The sequence below is a fragment of the Oncorhynchus gorbuscha genome, linkage group LG01, assembly GCF_021184085.1.
Source record: "Oncorhynchus gorbuscha isolate QuinsamMale2020 ecotype Even-year linkage group LG01, OgorEven_v1.0, whole genome shotgun sequence".
In the NCBI taxonomy this organism is placed as follows: domain Eukaryota; kingdom Metazoa; phylum Chordata; class Actinopteri; order Salmoniformes; family Salmonidae; genus Oncorhynchus; species Oncorhynchus gorbuscha.
The window spans coordinates 84,916,068-84,933,465 of NC_060173.1; the positions used below are offsets into that span (position 1 = coordinate 84,916,068).

The 17,398-nt window shown below is 42.7% G+C and overlaps 1 protein-coding gene across 20 annotated transcripts in view; it reads left to right on the forward strand.

The window, feature by feature from the left end:
* The window catches only part of caska (calcium/calmodulin-dependent serine protein kinase a), a 208,996-nt gene extending 199,341 nt beyond the window's left edge, over positions 1-9,655 (forward strand). For 6 of the 20 annotated variants that reach the window (XM_046363205.1, XM_046363136.1, XM_046363224.1 and 3 more), the window contains 8 exons: positions 1,166-1,362; positions 1,610-1,725; positions 5,409-5,489; positions 5,597-5,677; positions 5,990-6,192; positions 6,307-6,390; positions 6,582-6,608; positions 6,883-9,655. In XM_046363205.1, coding sequence (XP_046219161.1) covers positions 1,166-1,362; positions 1,610-1,725; positions 5,409-5,489; positions 5,597-5,677; positions 5,990-6,192; positions 6,307-6,390; positions 6,582-6,608; positions 6,883-7,059 — 966 coding nt within the window. In that variant the 3' untranslated portion in view covers positions 7,060-9,655. The remainder of the gene's footprint in view (positions 1-1,165; positions 1,363-1,609; positions 1,726-5,408; positions 5,490-5,596; positions 5,678-5,989; positions 6,193-6,306; positions 6,391-6,581; positions 6,609-6,882) is intronic. The other 14 variants (XM_046363167.1, XM_046363282.1, XM_046363241.1 and 11 more) reach the window with 5 other exon arrangements.
* Positions 9,656-17,398: the final 7,743 nt, after the last annotated feature.

Consider the following 17,398-nt stretch of genomic DNA (forward strand, 5'->3'; position numbering starts at 1 on the left):
TCAGTCAATTAGTTTAGTATTGTGGAGTAACTACAATGTTGTTGATCCATCCTCAGTTTTCACCTATCACAGCCATTAAACTCTAACTGTTTTAAAGTCACCATTGGCCTTATGGTAAAATCCCTGAACGGATTCCTTCCTCTCTGGCAACTGAGTTAGGAAGGACACCTGTGTCTTTGTAGTGACTGGGTGTACTGATACAACATACACAGTGTTATTAATAACTGCACCATGCGCAAAGGAATAATCCATGTCTGATTTTTATTTTATTTATGTTTTACCTCCCTGGTCTTTGTGGTTGAATCTGTTTTAAATTCACTCCTCGACTGAGGGACCTTACAGGTGTATGTGTGGAGTACAGAGATGAGGTAGTCATTCAAAAATCATGTTAAATACTATTATTGCACACACAGTCCATGGAAGTTATGTGACCTGTTAAGCAAATGTTTACTCCTGAACTTATTTTGTCTTGCCATAACAAAGGGTTTGAATACTTATTGACTCGAGACATTTCAGCTTTTCATTTTTAATTCATTAAGTAAATATTTCGAAAAACATTATTCCACGTTGACATTATTAGGTATGGTGTCGGCCAGTGACACAAAATCTCACAATCTATTTTAAATTCCGTCTGTAACACAACAAAATGTGGAAAAGGTCAAGGGGTGTGAATACCTTCTGAAGGCACTGTATATCAGTATACTGCCTCAGAAAAGAGAGGCTCATTTATACCACAACTTGTGTTTTGTATTATTCCCCTGTGAGATACGAATAGGCAGCGACATAAGCACACTACTGCCCACAGCCATAGGGACAGGTGTCCAACCTGGCAACCGGAGAGAGAGGCTCATATATAGCACTCAGCTATTTATATATTTTGTCGCCTGTGAGGTAGAACTACCCATAAAGAAAGGTCTCCAATCTGGCAACACATTAGTCTATATAGCCACACGTCACTCCTCCGTCTCCAGGTCTCCAACCTGGCGACCGGGCGTCACAGGAAATAATGCCCATCTCAACACAACTGCTCTCTCTCGCTGTCTCTCTCTAGCCTTCTCTACCTCCCTCTTTTTCTCTACCTCCCCCTCGCCCCTACCTCATCAGTGGCTAATTTACCCCATTCCGTCGTGAACTTTAACCTCTTACCCCTGTCTGTGTGTCACAGATCTATGTGAGGGCCCAGTTTGAGTATGACCCCTCCAGAGATGACCTCATCCCATGCAAGGAGGCCGGGATTCCCTTCCGGGTCGGTGACATCATCCAGATCATCAGTAAAGATGACCACAACTGGTGGCAGGGCAAACTGGAGAACACCAAAAATGGAACTGCAGGGCTCATACCCTCACCAGAACTCCAGGAGTGGTGAGGAGACACACAACGTGATATAACCCAGATCTCCATCTAGAGAATCATTCAGACTTACAAACAAGCTCCAGAACTGACAAGCTAGAGCCTTTTAGGATGTAGGGTAATTTAACACACATAACCCATATTTAGAGAGAACCTGATCTAAGCTCCCAGAATGCACCCTCGAAGAACCCAAAGAAAACCTTGAATGTTTGAGCAGATGATTGAGTTTTAATGGGTGTATTTCCTGCCGTGTTTACAGGCGTGTGGCGTGTATAGCCATGGAGAAGACTAAGCAGGAGCAGCAGGCCAGTTGTACCTGGTTTGGCAAGAAGAAGAAGCAGTACAAAGACAAGTACCTGGCCAAGCACAACGCAGGTACACACACACACTCTCTCTCTCTCACAAGTACCTGACCAAGCACAAAGAAGGTACATACTCACTCGCATCCATTCAAAATGTTCCTCAGCTGTTACTGCATGAATTGTGAGAGTCTCACGTGTGTGAGAAGGTGGCATGCGGGTCTGAGGGAGGGAATCTGGGGGCAGGGAGAGCAGGGAATTCAGGTAACAGAACCGTGTAACCTCTGCTGGCTCCAGTGACATAGTCATAGCAGTGAGACCTGGTGCTAGGGCACAAGGGCAAGCTTAAATATGAGGGTGAGTGTGCAGTTATCAAGTTGGCATGTACAGTACAAGTGTGTGTGCTGCACGTGTGCATCACAGGTTGGTGGCACCTGAATATGGTTTCCATGTGTTTGATGCCATTCGATTTTTCCCGTCCCGGCCATTATTATGAGCCGTCCTCCCCTCAGCAGCCTCCTGTGGCGTGCATGCACATTCATGTCTTGTTCGCATGTGAATATACATGTGTGGTTGTGTGTGAGAGGATTTGTGATTGAGAGTGTGTTCCAAAGTGCCTTAGACACTCCCCACATTAAAGACAGTAGCCCACATTGAATGCCTCAAACCTACTTTGTGTCTCCACCACAGCCTCTTGTTTCCTATGGATAGTTGAACACAGTGTGCGAGATGTAGAGGGCAGCAAACATTGTGTCTGTGGATCTCGGGTGTCCGTGATCGCAAGGTGGCTGTCTCAACAGACCAGGCCAAGGCCAATGTGCAGGAGAAACTGACACTGCCATGTGTGTCTGTGTTAGGACTGCAGTGGCTCAAGTGACACCAGTAACCAGTAAGAGGGGGAGGGAGGGAGGGTGGAAGGAGGGTGGAAGGGAAAGGGCCATGGAGAGGACTTGCAGAGTTAAGAGGGGTTGGGAGAAGGAAAGGGAGGGTTAGGGGAGGTACTGGGGAAGATGGGAGCCGAGCTGGCTGGAATGAGATGGGGGGGGGGGTAGAGGAAGGAGTATCAGGCCACTGGTGTATTTGGCAGCATGAACTGTCTGTTGCAGATAGACACAGCCCTGACCTGCCTGCCCCACATTAAGTTTCATGACTGCTCAATCTTTGCCCTTTAACTGGGTTTCAAATGATGGTGAAGCCTGGGCACTCAACTCAGGCTTACACCTGGATGAGTGTGTCAGGTCCAGATCTAGATAAAGCCCACTTCTCTTGACTAACTTCCCTACGTATTTATTTGGACAGTGAAGCTAAACCTTTTAATATTCGGTCCTGTATTCCTAGCACGCAATGACTACATCAAGCTTGTGTTAGATTCATTTGCTGTTTGTTTTGGTTATGTTTCGGATTATGTTGTGCCCAATAGAAATGAATGGTAAATCATGTATTGTCATTTTGTAGGCACTTTTGTTGTAAAAAAGAATAGAATATGTTTCTGAACCCTTTTACATTAATGTGGGTGCTACCATAATTTAATGAATGAATGGTGAATAATGAGTGAGAAAGAGAAAATATCAACTCCCTCCCCCCAAAAAAGATTCTAACCTCCCGGTAATGGTGAGAGGTTAGCCTGTTTTGAGGGCATGATCTTTGTGCATCTGTACTAGATACTAGTATGATGCATGCAAGTGCATGATACTAGAAATGCATGCAAGCTGTATGTGTAAAGAACCAACTGTGACTGTTCATATTGCTTCTCTGAGTAACAGCAAAGCATGCTATAATTTTGCTTTACATTTTGTGCTTGCTCTCTAAGCATTCAAATCGGAGTCTCTCATATAGTTTGTTTTGCATGAACTATAGTCTGATTTTTAATGTAGTGTCATTCTCCTCAGGTACAGTTAGTGTGAGGATGAGAAGTGATGTGGTGGATAGCTAGCACCATGTTCATGGTACAAGGCCTATGACTCCAGGCCCATTCAAATTTTTGAAAGATGCATCTTTCCTACTTTCCCTCCTCAAGAGGCCAGTGTGGTGCTCTGGGTAGAAGTTGCCCTTTAGACACAGACCTCAGGTCAATATGTCCTGCCCAAATCTGAACCTTAACCATTAAGGGGAGAAATACAATACTGACCCTAGATCGTCGTCTATGAGCAACTTCATCCTACTCTGTTGGGTGACTAATTTAAAGTAGTCCGTGCGTCAGCGCTTCGCTGCTGCAGTGTTGTATTGTTGTATTGCTGTATATGTAGTAACTACTGTATTGTTGTGTAACTGAACCATGTTATGACCCTGTCCATCTCTCACGCTGTCCCCCTCAAAATGGCCTCTCTGCATGTAAGTAACAACCAGTGATGGTATCTGTGGCTAGCTAACGCCTCCTTTGGTTTGGTCTGATTCTCTTTCACTCTGTTTCTCTTTTTCCATTTGCGTTGTTATTAACCCTTGAGTTCACCAGGTGTCAGTCCCAGCGTTTCCGTTTTGTTTCTGTTTTCTCGCTCAGAGCAAAGAAATCCAGCACAAAACGGAAAGAGCATAGATCGGTTTTTGTTGTTGGTTTTCTTCCTCACCCATATATTTTGTTTACTTTGGTGTTGTGTGTTTCAGATCTAGTCAGTTGTATTTTAAAATGGTACATTTGCCCCGGAGAAGAGTCCCCATTTGATCCCCCAGAATATCTTTCTCAGAATGTGACACATGGCGCACAAGGTTATAGGTATAAGAAAAAAAGGAGTGGAGAGAAAGCAGGAGAGACCATTCTATTCCAGAGAGAATACATGGTACTCCTGGTGTTGTATTTCCCATGACACACACACACACACACACACACACACACACACACACACACACACACACACACACACACACACACACACACACACACACACACAGCTGTTCGGTTCATGTCACCGTAGAGGTGACATTAGCAGTACCCTGTGTGCAGTACTCTCCACTGTAGGTAGGTTAAGGACACATGCTAATGCTGTACAGACTCCTAAGAGTGTCCAGTACTGTGTCCGACTGTGCTTTGTTCTCTCCTCCATCTTATTCAGCTCACCCCATTCCATCTGTCCATCCATCTATCCCATTGTTTATTTCCAAAAATGTAAAAACTTAACACACACATACATTGTGGCATCAATGCATTATTCACTTCAACATAATGGTCGTTCACCAGCTCTGCAGTTTTACCCTAACAGCTACAAAGTCTGTGTAGCCTCAGAGTAGAAGCAAAACAATGAGAATATTCTCCCTCCCCGTTTGCCAAATGTAAAGTCTTATCCCAAATCTCATTCGATTAGGGTATTCACCTGGGTTAGGATAAATTACTCCTCAGATTTAGCTATTTGATTTAATGGTGTCAGGTTTAAGGACATACACGCCATTGAACTTATACGACTCCGAGGAGAGGTTCAGACTCTATCTATCCTTGTAACATCATAGTTCATTTATCTCCCAACTGTCAGAGACAATATGTCTACTCCTTCATCTCATGGCTAGCCTGGGTGCTAGTCTGTTCCTCTTTTTGCCACCTTGTCCTTGTCATTCCCAGATGTTGATATAGTGTTGTTGAAACAGGAACCAAGGCTATAATTTTCCTCCATTAACAACGAACTGTCACAGACATTCTCTCTGTCCCATAGCGCCACCTCACTGTTAGGGCCCTGTGTTCTCCCAGTGTAAGTGACTACTATGGAAGTCTGTCTGCGCCTCTCCTTCACGGTATCTCACTATCCCTCTCTTTCCTCCATCCTCTTTTTCCAGTATTCGACCAACTAGATCTCGTCACGTATGAAGAGGTTGTGAAACTGCCTGCGTTTAAGAGGAAAACACTAGTCTTGTTAGGTAAGTACAAGTATCCATACTAGCATACTATAGAGGGTTGTGACGTATTTGCTAACGGTATTAAGTAGTGTGCTCGTATTGCATTCTGACTGCTCTCTCTTCCAAAGGTGCCCATGGAGTGGGCAGAAGACACATCAAGAACACACTCATCACAAAACACCCGGACAGATTTGCCTACCCCATCCCACGTAAGACACACACACACACACACACACACAGATTTGCCTACCCTATCCCACGTAAGACACACACACACACACACAGATTTGCCTACCCCATCCCACGTAAGACACACACACACACACACACACACACACACACACACACACACACAGATTTGCCTACCCCATCCCACGTAAGACACACACACACACACACAGATTTGCCTACCCCATTTCACGGACGACACAGTCACTGACTCACTTCGACCATCCATTGTGATTATTGTTCTTACTCAACCCCCCCTACCCCCTTTCATCTCTCCCTTCTTCCCTCCTCAGATACGACCAGACTTCCTAAGAAGGACGAGGAGAACGGGAAGAACTACTACTTTGTGTCACATGACCAGATGATGCAGGACATCAGTAACAATGACTACCTGGAGTACGGTAGTCACGAGGACGCCATGTACGGCACGCGGCTAGAGACCATTCGCCAGATCCACGAGCAGGGACTCATCTCCATACTGGACGTAGAGCCACAGGTGGGTGGGAGGGTGTATTTTCCACTTGTGCTTGTGAACACGGAGGGTCTTCTCAGGCATAATACACAGTCACAAACACACAGTCCAGCTGACCTGGAACCTGTTCTCCATTAGGCCTTGAAGGTCCTGCGGACAGCAGAGTTTGCTCCCTACGTTGTTTTCATCGCCGCGCCAACCATCACCCCTGGCATCAACGAGGTGAGACGTACACACACACAGATTGTCAACCTTTTTGTTGTAATATTGGAACGATCTGCAGCTGTAGCCACTTCTTTTTTCTGCACTCCTCCATTTTCTTCTCTCATCACTTTCTTCATTCATTTATTTGGCATGCTGTGTGTGAGATTCAGTTTTTCCGTTTCTCTTGCGTTCCGTTGCATGGCTCTCAGCTCCCCAGGTGGTGCAGGAAGCTGCCAGTAAGTATGAGTGGAGGAAACGCTGGCCATAGTCAGTAGTGCTCTATTGTGTTGTACAGTATATTGCCTCAGTAAACCAGCTCACTCCTTTCTCTGAGTGAGGGTTACTATTCCTTCTTTAACACCAGGCCAAGCAAATAACTGTCCTGAATCCCTACCCATCCACTCTATACCCTCCCTCGTTCTGTCAGTTTAATTTAATGGTGCTTTATTGGTAAGACATCTGTCTCTCTCATTAAGTCTCTGCCCCCCCCCCCCTTCTCACTCTCTGTAGGATGAGTCATTGCAGCGTCTTCAGAAGGAGTCAGAGATTCTTCAGAAGACCTATGCCCATTACTTTGACCAGACCATAATCAACAACGAGATAGACGAGACCATCAGACACCTAGAGGAGGCTATAGACCTGGTCTGTACCACTGCACAGTGGATCCCTGTGTCCTGGGTCTACTGAGGATAGGAAGGAGCACCTTCTCTCCTCCCCTCTGTGTCTTTCTGGGTCCACTGTACCTGTATAGACACCACCCTCTTTCTCTCCTCCCTCCGCCCTTTCTCACTGGGGATGCATCTCTGCGATAACTCCCATCATTCCTTCGGAAAAGAAAATCACCTCAACCAATCAGAAACCTCTGTGTACTGCACATGACCTTCAGCAGCCAATGAAACTCTGCCCTTACAGACTACCTAGCCGTAGTGTTGTATAAACAAATAAGTATTGTCATGTCTGTATTATCTAGGAGGCAACATTTTTGCAGATGTTTGTTTTAAAGAGACAGTACTGTATCTCCTCCCCGGTAGTGCACTGCAGCCTTCTACATCATGTGCCCCCATCAGCCCATCCATCATGGATGTTGTAGTGCTTAGCTGTCCCTCTGTTGTAGTTTTTCCCCTAATCTACAATTGCTGTTTGCGGGTATTCTCTTCCTCTCTCTCTGGACAGACTGAAGAAAATCACCACAGCCTCCCTTTATCTGGATCTCATCCTCAACTCCTTTTATTCATCTGCTCATTAACTCCTCTCCATTATTAGCCATTATCGTCTACTTCGTTCACATAATCTTTCTGTCACTCTCTTATTGTTCATGTAGTTCAGTTTCATCTTGGTTCATTTCGACTGTACATGTTATTACACCCGAGTGGCGCAAGCTACTGCATCTCAGTGCTAGAGACGTCACTACAGACCCTGGTTCGATTTCAGGCTGTATCACAACCGGCCGTGATTGGGAGTCCCATAGGGTGGCCCACATTTGGCCCAGCATCGTCCAGGTTAGGCTGTCATTGTAAATAAGAATTTGTTCTTAACTGACTTGCCTTAAAAAAATCTCTATATATAAAAACCCTAGCCACCCCCTTCTCCCCTTCATACACACACTCAGACGGGGTACTGTCTCTTCTAAATGAATCCATAAATGTTTTAGACATTTCAATGAGGTCCCATGCATGTTGGACATTCGCAAGCTTCCATGCCGTCTGTCCGTGTTCCCCCAGTGTCCTGCTGTAACATCCTCCCAACTGAAAACCAACATTCCACACATCTGGAAGACTCCACTTGACCAAGGGAGGAAGCAAGGGGAACAGGAAATAACCAACAAAAAGAACCTTGACACCTATGCACATACCTTGGCATTTCAGATGTTTCTAAAACCAGATTTTTCCAAATTGACCATGGTATCAATGTGTTTGTAAAAACAAATGTGTGGTAGAGCTTTATAATTACTCCACATAATAAACATTTAATGGATTAGTAAATAGTATACAAAGGTGGGAGTAATGATTCACAAATGAATAAATGTAAGTAACCTAGTTATTCATACACAACTTTAAGTATTTAATGATTCATAAGATCATAAGTTGTTTTAAAATAGGACCATATAAACCATTTACTAATTATTAGTAACTCTTTTTGCGTGGCCTCATCTAAAGTGTGGGCTATTGATACTTCATAAATACTTTAATGTTTTGAGTGCAGTATAATTTCTCACAAGAAGATGGACATTGGTAGAGACATTCCAGCAGTATCTGATGCTCCTCAAGGCCTTAAAATGGCCCCTATAACATATCAATGGTTAAACAATAAGCACACAATAGAGAGAAAATATATTGAACATTTTATTCCATCTATTTATCCATCCACGTATTAAATATTGCGTAATTTCGTCAGCTGTGTGAATAAGTTCTGGGTTTATATGTATTAGAAATTGGGAGTACCGGTTTGCAAAGTCTCCACCCTGGCAAAAATAAACTTGGTTTGCATTCGCAAGCTTAACAATAGCAAAATATTCACAATACAGCTCTTCCTCAAGTCCTTGCAACGGTTGTGTGACAACAGTTCTTGTGAATAATGTTCAATATAGTTATTTTAACATCCCTTTGTTTTATGCCTATTCTTTTACCATTGATATGTTCTAGGCTATTTTGAGGCCTTAAGAAGCATCAGATACTGCTGGAATGTCTCTACCAATGGCATGTCCATCTTCTTGTGAGAAATTATACTGCACTCAAAACAAAGTATTTATAAAGTACAAATAGCCCACACATTAGATGAGGCCATGCAAAAAGACAAATTGTTATTAAAGTGTTCATAAGGACCTATATTAAACAGCTTATGAATGGATTAATGATGAATAAACTATTTACTAATCCATTAAATGCTTTATCACATGTAGATATTATAAAGTTCCACCAAAATTGTCTGTGATTTGTTGTATAAGATAATCAAGAGGGGAGGGGATAAAATTACAACTGATTGCTGATTTGCCATTTCAGAAATGTTGTCTGAGAGTATTTCAATTAAGTTTAATCAATGAAAGATGAATGCTGATTTGTATTCTGCAACTGTATAACTATATGGAAAGGATATTTACACTACGTTTTGCAAGGTGAAGTCTTTGCACCAGAATAGCAGGTAGTTTGTGCATCTGAATAACTGTGTATATGAAATATGACTGATGATATGATTGCCCCAGTGTAAAATAGTCTACAATGATAAAGTTCTTCAGTATGAACAGTTTTTTTCACATATATTTCCTTTTATGTGTTGGAAAAAGTAACCTGTGTCTGGCTCTTGTCTTTGCACGCACACACTCAAGTAGTCTCAAAACATGTTTATTCAGCCAGAAGACTTTCAGGTTCATAAGCAGCATCTCTCCGTAATGTCATTCATATTACTGTAATCCCCACAGTGCATTTCTAGTCACACTCCAGTGGCATAGTGCAGTTTCGCGGGGCCCCTTGCAAGGTCCGTAAGCCCTCTGACATTTTGCAATGAGGCTGAGAGAAAATGTTGCTGTTGTAGAGTTTCAGGATTCCTGAAAGCCGGGACAAATATGTCTTAATATGAATCATTTTCTGTGAATTTTGATAGACCAAGGTATAGTGCATACAGAAAGTATTCAGACCACTTGACTTTTACCACATTTTGTTACGTTACAGCCTTATGTAACGGCGTTCTTCGTTTGTCGAAAGAGAGTCGGACCGAAATGCAGCGTAGTGGTTACTCATGTCTTTAATGAAGAGATCGTGATACATGAAATAACTTATACATATACAAAAACAACAAACGGAACGTGAAACCTATTACAGCCTATCTGGTGAAACTGCACAGAGACAGGAACAATCACCCACGAAGTACACAGTGGAACCCCGGCTACCTAAATACGGTTCCCAATCAGAGACAACGAGAATCACCTGACTCTGATTGAGAACCACCTCAGGCAGCCAAGCCAATACAACACCCCTACTCAGCCGCAATCCCAAATACTACAAACCCCAATACGAAATACAATATATAAACCCACGTCACACCCTGGCCTGACCAAATATATAACGAAAACACAAAATACAATGACCAAGGCGTGACACCTTATTCTAAAATGGATTACATGCATTTATTTCCTCATCACAGTACCTCATAATCACAGTACCTCATAATGACAAAGTGAAAACAGGTTTTTAGAAATGTTTGCAAACAGATGAAAAACAGAAATACCTTATTTACATAAGTATTCAGCCCCTTTTCTATGAGACTCAAAATTGAGTTCAGGTGCATTCTGTTTCCATTGATCATCCTTGAGATGTTTCTACAAGTTGATTGGTGTCAACCTGTGGTAAATTCAATTGATTAGACATGATTTGGAAAGGAACACACCTATCTATATAAGGTCCCACAGTTGACAGTGCATGGCAGAGCAAAAACCAAGCCACGAGGTCGAAGGAATTGTCCATAGAGCACCGAGACAGGATTGTGTCGAAGCAGAGATCTGATGAAGGATACCAAAACATTTCTGCAGCATTGAAGGTCCCTAAGAACACAGTGGCCTCCATCATTCTTATATGGAAGAAGTTTAGAACCCACAAGTCTCTTCCTAGAGCTGGAAGCCCGGCCAAACTGAGTAATCTGGGGAGAAGGGCCTTGGTTGGGGAGGTGACCAAGAACCCAATGGTCATGACATTGCTCCTGAGTTCCTCTGTGGAGATGGGAGAACCTTCCAGAAGGACAACCCTCTCTGCAGCACTCCACCAGTCAGGCCTTTATGGTAGAGTGGCCAGATGGAAGCCACTCCTCAGTAAAAGGCACATTACAGCCCGCTTGGTGTTGCCAAAAGGCACCTAAAGACTCAGACCATGAGAAACCAGATTCACTGGTCTGATGAAACTAAGATTGAACTCTGGACTGAATGCCAAGCGTCATGTCTGGAGGAAACCTGTCACTATCGCTGTGGTGAAGTATGGTGAGACTAGTCAGGACTGAGGGAATGATGAATGGAGCAAAGCACAGAGAGATCCTTGATGAAAACCTGCTCCAGAGCGCTCAGGAACTCCAACTGGGGCAAAGGTTCACCTTCCAACAGGACAACGACTCTAAGCACACAGCCAAGACAACGCAGGGAGGCTTCGGGATAAGTTTCTGTATGTCCTTGAGGTGCCCAGCCAGATCCCAGACATGAACCCGATCTAACATCTCTGGAGAGACTTGAAAATAGCTGTGCAGCGACGCTCTCCATCCAACCTGACAGAGCTTGAGAGGATCTGCAGAGAAGAATTGGAGAAGCTCCCCAAATACAGGTGTGCCAAGCTTTATAGCATCATACCCAAGAAGACTTGAGGCTGTAATCGCTGCTGAAGGTGCTTCGACAAAGTAGAGTTAAGAGTCTGAATATTTATGTAAATGTGGAATGTCATTTATTTTTTATTATAAATTTGCAAAAATATCTAAACCAGTTTTTGCTTTGTCTTTATGGGGTATTGTGTCTAGATCGATGAAGTGGAAAAAACAATTGAATCCATTTTAGAATAAGGTTGTAACAAAATGTGGAGAAAGTAAATGGGTCTGAATACTTCCGAATGCACTGTATCGGCTATCACACCATGTAAAGGAACAACAACCTCTTATTTGTTTTCTATAAAACGCAACTAACTGGATTTGTCAACTTCTTCAGACACCATAAAAGGCATTTCATTTTTCCAATTATTGTCCAAGTGTTAAGGCTTCAGTTGTTTAAATCTAACATTATATTATTCAAATTTGTAATACAATTCTCCAAACATGCACTATTAAATTTCTCCAGGGCTAATTTCCTTAGAATATGGCATGTTTTCTAGATTTAGACCACAACATTTATAAAGCAAACATTATCCCTTAGGTCTAGCATAGCAAATACTGACATTTGTTTAAAGCTGCAATATGTAACTTTTTGGGCGACCTGACCTAATTCACATAATGTGAGTTATAGATCTGTCACTCATTGAAAACAAGTCTAACAAGTGGTAAATCTGTTCTATGCATGCTATTTCTATGCTTCCTGTTCATAAGTTTCATTTTTGAGTCTTTTACTTTCGGTTTTGTACACCAGCTGAACATTTCTGCATTATTGCACCTTTAAGCACATGTTGCAGAAGAGTGATTTCAATATGTTTTCAGAATATTGACACAAAAAAAATATTGATCTTAAGGGGGTTAAACATCAATGGTGGAGTTGACAACAAATACTCAAATCAGTTAAGTACAAATATTTGTAAAATATGGAAAATTACTCATTTAAAAATCCCCAATAGAAAAAAAAACATTCTATCAGATCTTTCGGAGTTGACAAATTGCATTTTTCTGCATACAAGTGGTATACACAAGCAATTTTAGTTTTGTCCTCAGTTGCTTTATGGCTCTAAAACCAAATTAAATGTAACATATTTGAACCAAAATGTATTTTAATCTATCAGGTAGATACTTGACAGTTTATGGTTGTGACCATGGTGACTTCAATATTGTTTGTTTAAATCTATCAAAATCGAGAACTTTACAGACCATGAGTGGTCTTGTTGTAAATTAGGATATGAGGACATGAATAAGAGGGTATTATTGTCATGCGGGACTAGGTGGATGCAGGAATCAGATGCAGAGAGAGAGAGAGAGTAACTGAAGTGATTTTACTCCTGCACACCAAAATAATAAGCCCAACAAAATACAGGGCGCAGGACACTATACAAGACGACCCAAAAAAACACAGGGTGTAAAGAAAAGAAAATACACCTCTACCTAACATGCACACACGTAACAGAAAGACAATCCCGCTCAAAACAAGGGTGGGTCAAACTACTACATATAGGGAAGCTAATTAAACCAAAATAAACACAGGTGAAACTAATAAGACAAAACCAACAGACAAACGAAAAAGGGATCAGTAGTGGCTAGTAGGACGGCGACGACGACCGCCGAGCACCGCCCGAACAGGCAGGGGAGCCAACTTCGGCTGAAGACGTGACAATTATGGTATAGCCGACCGATCTGTGCGTGATTTCCTGCAAGACAGGAATGTCAGTGTTCTGCCATGGCCAGCGAAGAGCCCAGATCGCAATCCCATTGAGCATGTCTGGGACCTGTTGGATCGGAGGGTGAGGGCTAGGGCCAGGGCCATTCCTCCCAGAAATGTCAAAAGTAACAGTCAGTATCTGGTGTAGCCACAAGCTGCATTAAGTACTGCAGTGCATCTCCTCATGGACTGCACCAGATTTGCCAGTTCTTGCTGTGAGATGTTACCCCACTCTTCCACCATTTCTGTTAGTCACAAGTCTGTGGAACTTGTTCAATTTATGTCTCAGTTGTTGAATCTTATGTTCACACAAATGAAAATAAATGCAGTTGACAGTGAGAGGACGTTTCTTTTTTTTTGCTAAGTTTAGTTACGTTCTAGCTGCGGGTCCAGTTCTGACATTGTGTAGGCCTAGCTGAGGCGACCCCGAATTTTGGCTCGATAGGTCATTCGAAGCTCGAGCAACGACCTTAATTAGTGCTAAAACTTTTTCCGGGCGTTGCTATGGGGTCCCTGAAAGAGCTATCAGACAGAAACATTAGGATCTGTCACTATGGGCCAAGGCGGTTTCAATGCACTTAATCTTGTGATTCTGTGACTTTTCTAAATGTCGTAATTCTCGCGACGTTAAAAATGATTTGAAGTTATTGCAAATGGACGAGGCTGTTTCTTGGCCTGAGAACATTCTAGAGCCACATAACTCACCGTGCACTATTGAGTCAAGCTCTAGAAGCTCTAGAAAGTTTCAGAGCTCTAGGGCTGATGGTTCTTTGATAGTTCGAACGCAGGTAACTATTGCCGGCTCTGTGTGTCTGTAAGCCTCTCACTGTGTCACTCCCCATTGTGTGTGTGTGTGTGTGTGTTTGTGAGTGAGTACAGAAAAATCACAGAAATCACGTAGAGCTCCGAAATCCGCCTTAACGGATTTGTCTGAACACGCCGCAACTGGATCGATAACTTTTTGGGAAAAAAAAAACATTTCTTTAACCATCACCAAATGGACGTTGTACGATTTCTCTTAAATTACGATAGATAAATGGCTGGTTCTTTTTGACGTGACGCGGTCAAATTAGCACTGTATTACAATTTTTTACCTTTAATCCCAGAAAATGGGCATTAAGTGAAAGAGCGTTGAGGCCTTGACGCCATCTTTTTTTTCTGGACTAAATGCACATTTGGCCAAACCAGTGCTCATCGAGTTGTCTTCGAAGTCTTTTCCGTTTACGAGAAACGACCATGTCCATTTGGTGATGTTTTGTCCATTTTCAATGTAGCCAGTCGCCATCTAGTGGAATTTTCCAGTACAGATGAAAAATGTCCAAAAAATGTTACATTTTGTAACGCGGAAATCAAATGTCCGAGAGACTTTATTTGATGACTTCCCGGAACACCGGGCCTTGGGTGACAACCTGAGGCCGTCGGCCTATTTTAATAACACCCGCGGACGTCTAATAAGGGACTGTACATTTGCAATATGGAGACCCTCATCAACCATACGGGAAATGCCACTCGCATCCCTTATGTAGGAAAGAGCTGGATGGGTGCAAGTAAATGGGAAAAACTCCTAGCTCATTATCATTATCACGGTCAGGCCATACCATCATTCAGTTATTTCAGATCAGTAGTGGTGCAATCCAAAAGGAAATTATAATCCCTAATTCTTAGTTTATGTATATATTTTTGATCAACCAACATAAATACATTAAATAATACATGAATACATGAATGCATTAAATACATGATAGTAATAGATCATATAAATCAGTTATGTAATATGACACCATGGCCTTGCAGCCTCTATCCCAGCCCAGGGGTTTGTCACCCCTAGTCCGCCTCCTAATCTCACATTAAAAAGTTAACAGCAGGCTCAATTCAATCCGTATCTGGGAAGATCCACATTATAGTTCGATTGAAATGTAAAGGCAATGTTCCCACGTTCGCAGAGACTGCATGCACAGTAAACAATGCAAATGTCGGCTCATGTCTGTGTGGTTGATCCCGATGGTCTCTAGCAATAGTGGATCATATTTAATTTATCACGTTGCTCAATAATTTTGGACATCTAGCCCACTTCATGGAATCATCATGGAACGCAGACTAAGTCTGGCAGTTTAAACCTGGAGCATGGTTTACATTTATGATGACTGGACCGTTGTCATATCAGTTCCATGATTAGGGAAGATTTATAGGACAATTGGTCAACCCTTAGTTACAGTTTTCTGCCCTTTCAAAATTGAATGGAAATTTAACTGAAAACCCTTTTGAATGAAAACAGCCAGCGCAATCCTAGGATCCTTGGGACATCCCTACCCTAAACCCTAACACGAAACAAACCTTTTAAAATGTCAACTTCAATGGGGTAGGGATGTCCCAAGGATCCCGAATTGCTCGGACTGAATGAAACTCTGTAAGAAAATATGTTGGCCAGCAAGTGTGAGGGCCCATTACATTAGACAAGAGGGAGGTGTACAGGGTGAAGAGGCACACACGAGCTGCATGTCGTATGTCCGACCATCCAGATAGCTTGGTCCAGACGGCCTGAGGGCCAGACAGGTAGGTTGGTCCGGCCGACCAAGTAGGTTGGTCCGGCCGACCAAGGACATTCAGAGACTTGTCCCGAAGCCACTCCTGTGTTAACTTGGCTGTGTGTTTGGGTCGTTGTACTGTTGGAAGGTGAACCTTCGCCCCAGTCCGAGGTCATTCCTGAGCAGGTTTTCATCAAGGATCTCTCTGTACTTTGCTCCGTTCAGCTTTCCCTCGATTCGGACTAGTCTCCTAGTCCCTACCGCTGAAAAACATCCCCACAGGATGATACTTCCACAAACATGCTTCACCATAGGGATAGAACCAGGTTTCCTCCAGACATGACGCTTGGCATTCAGGCCAAAGAGTTCAATCTTGCATTCATCAGACCAGGGATTTTTGTTTCTCATGAGAGTCTTTAGGTGCCTTTTGGCAAACTCCAAGTGGGCTGTCATGAGTGTTTTACTGAGGAGTGGCTTCCGTACACAGCCAACACAGGAGTGGCATCGGGACAAGTCTCTGAATGTCCTTGAGTGGCCCAGCCAGAGCCCAGACTTGAACCCGCTGAAACATCTCTGGTGAGACCTAAAACTAGCGGTGCAGAAATGCTCCCCATCCACCGTGAGAGAGCTTGAGCGGATCTAGAGCAGAATGGGAGAAACTCCCCAAATACATGTGCCAAGCTTGTAGTGTCATACCCAAGAACACTTGAGTAATGATTAAAGGTTTTGAATATATAAGTAAATGTGATTTCAGTTTCTGTATACATTTGGAAAATGTTCTAAAACCCCATAATGACAAAGTAAAAACAGGTTATTGTGTGTAGATCAACGAGGGGGGGGGGACAAATCAATCAAATTAAGAACAACACGGAACGTAATGTATTTTGTCCCCTCACACCAAACGCGATCACGACACGCAGGTTAAAATATCAAAACAAACTCTGAATCAATTACATTAATTTAGGAACAGGTCAAAAAGCTTGCACTTGCTAGCTATTTTGTCCTGAGATATAAACATTGAGTTGTTATTTTACCTGAAATGCACAATGACCTCTACTCCGACAATTAATCCACACATAAAAAGGTCAACCAAATCGTTTCTAGTCATCTCTCCTCCTTCCAGGCTTTTTCTTTTTTGGACTTCCAAAAACTCCAAAATTAAATTAGGTGCATACCACCACCGACCTCGTCACCCACGTGGGTATAACCAATGAGGAGATGGACGTGGGTTCATTATTCTTTTGGCCAAATTTCATATACACAAATGTAAATTTACAAACAGAAAACCACATTTTCGTATCCTACAAAAAGAAATTGAACTGTATTTTAAGACGGTTAAATGCTCTACTAACAAAAAAGTTGTTAGAATTTTAAGTATATATAAGGTCCTTGTGTAATTGTAATGTGATATTGTACCCCCTAGCTCGATTGTCCATTGTTTGTAATCTATGTATGCTTGTGT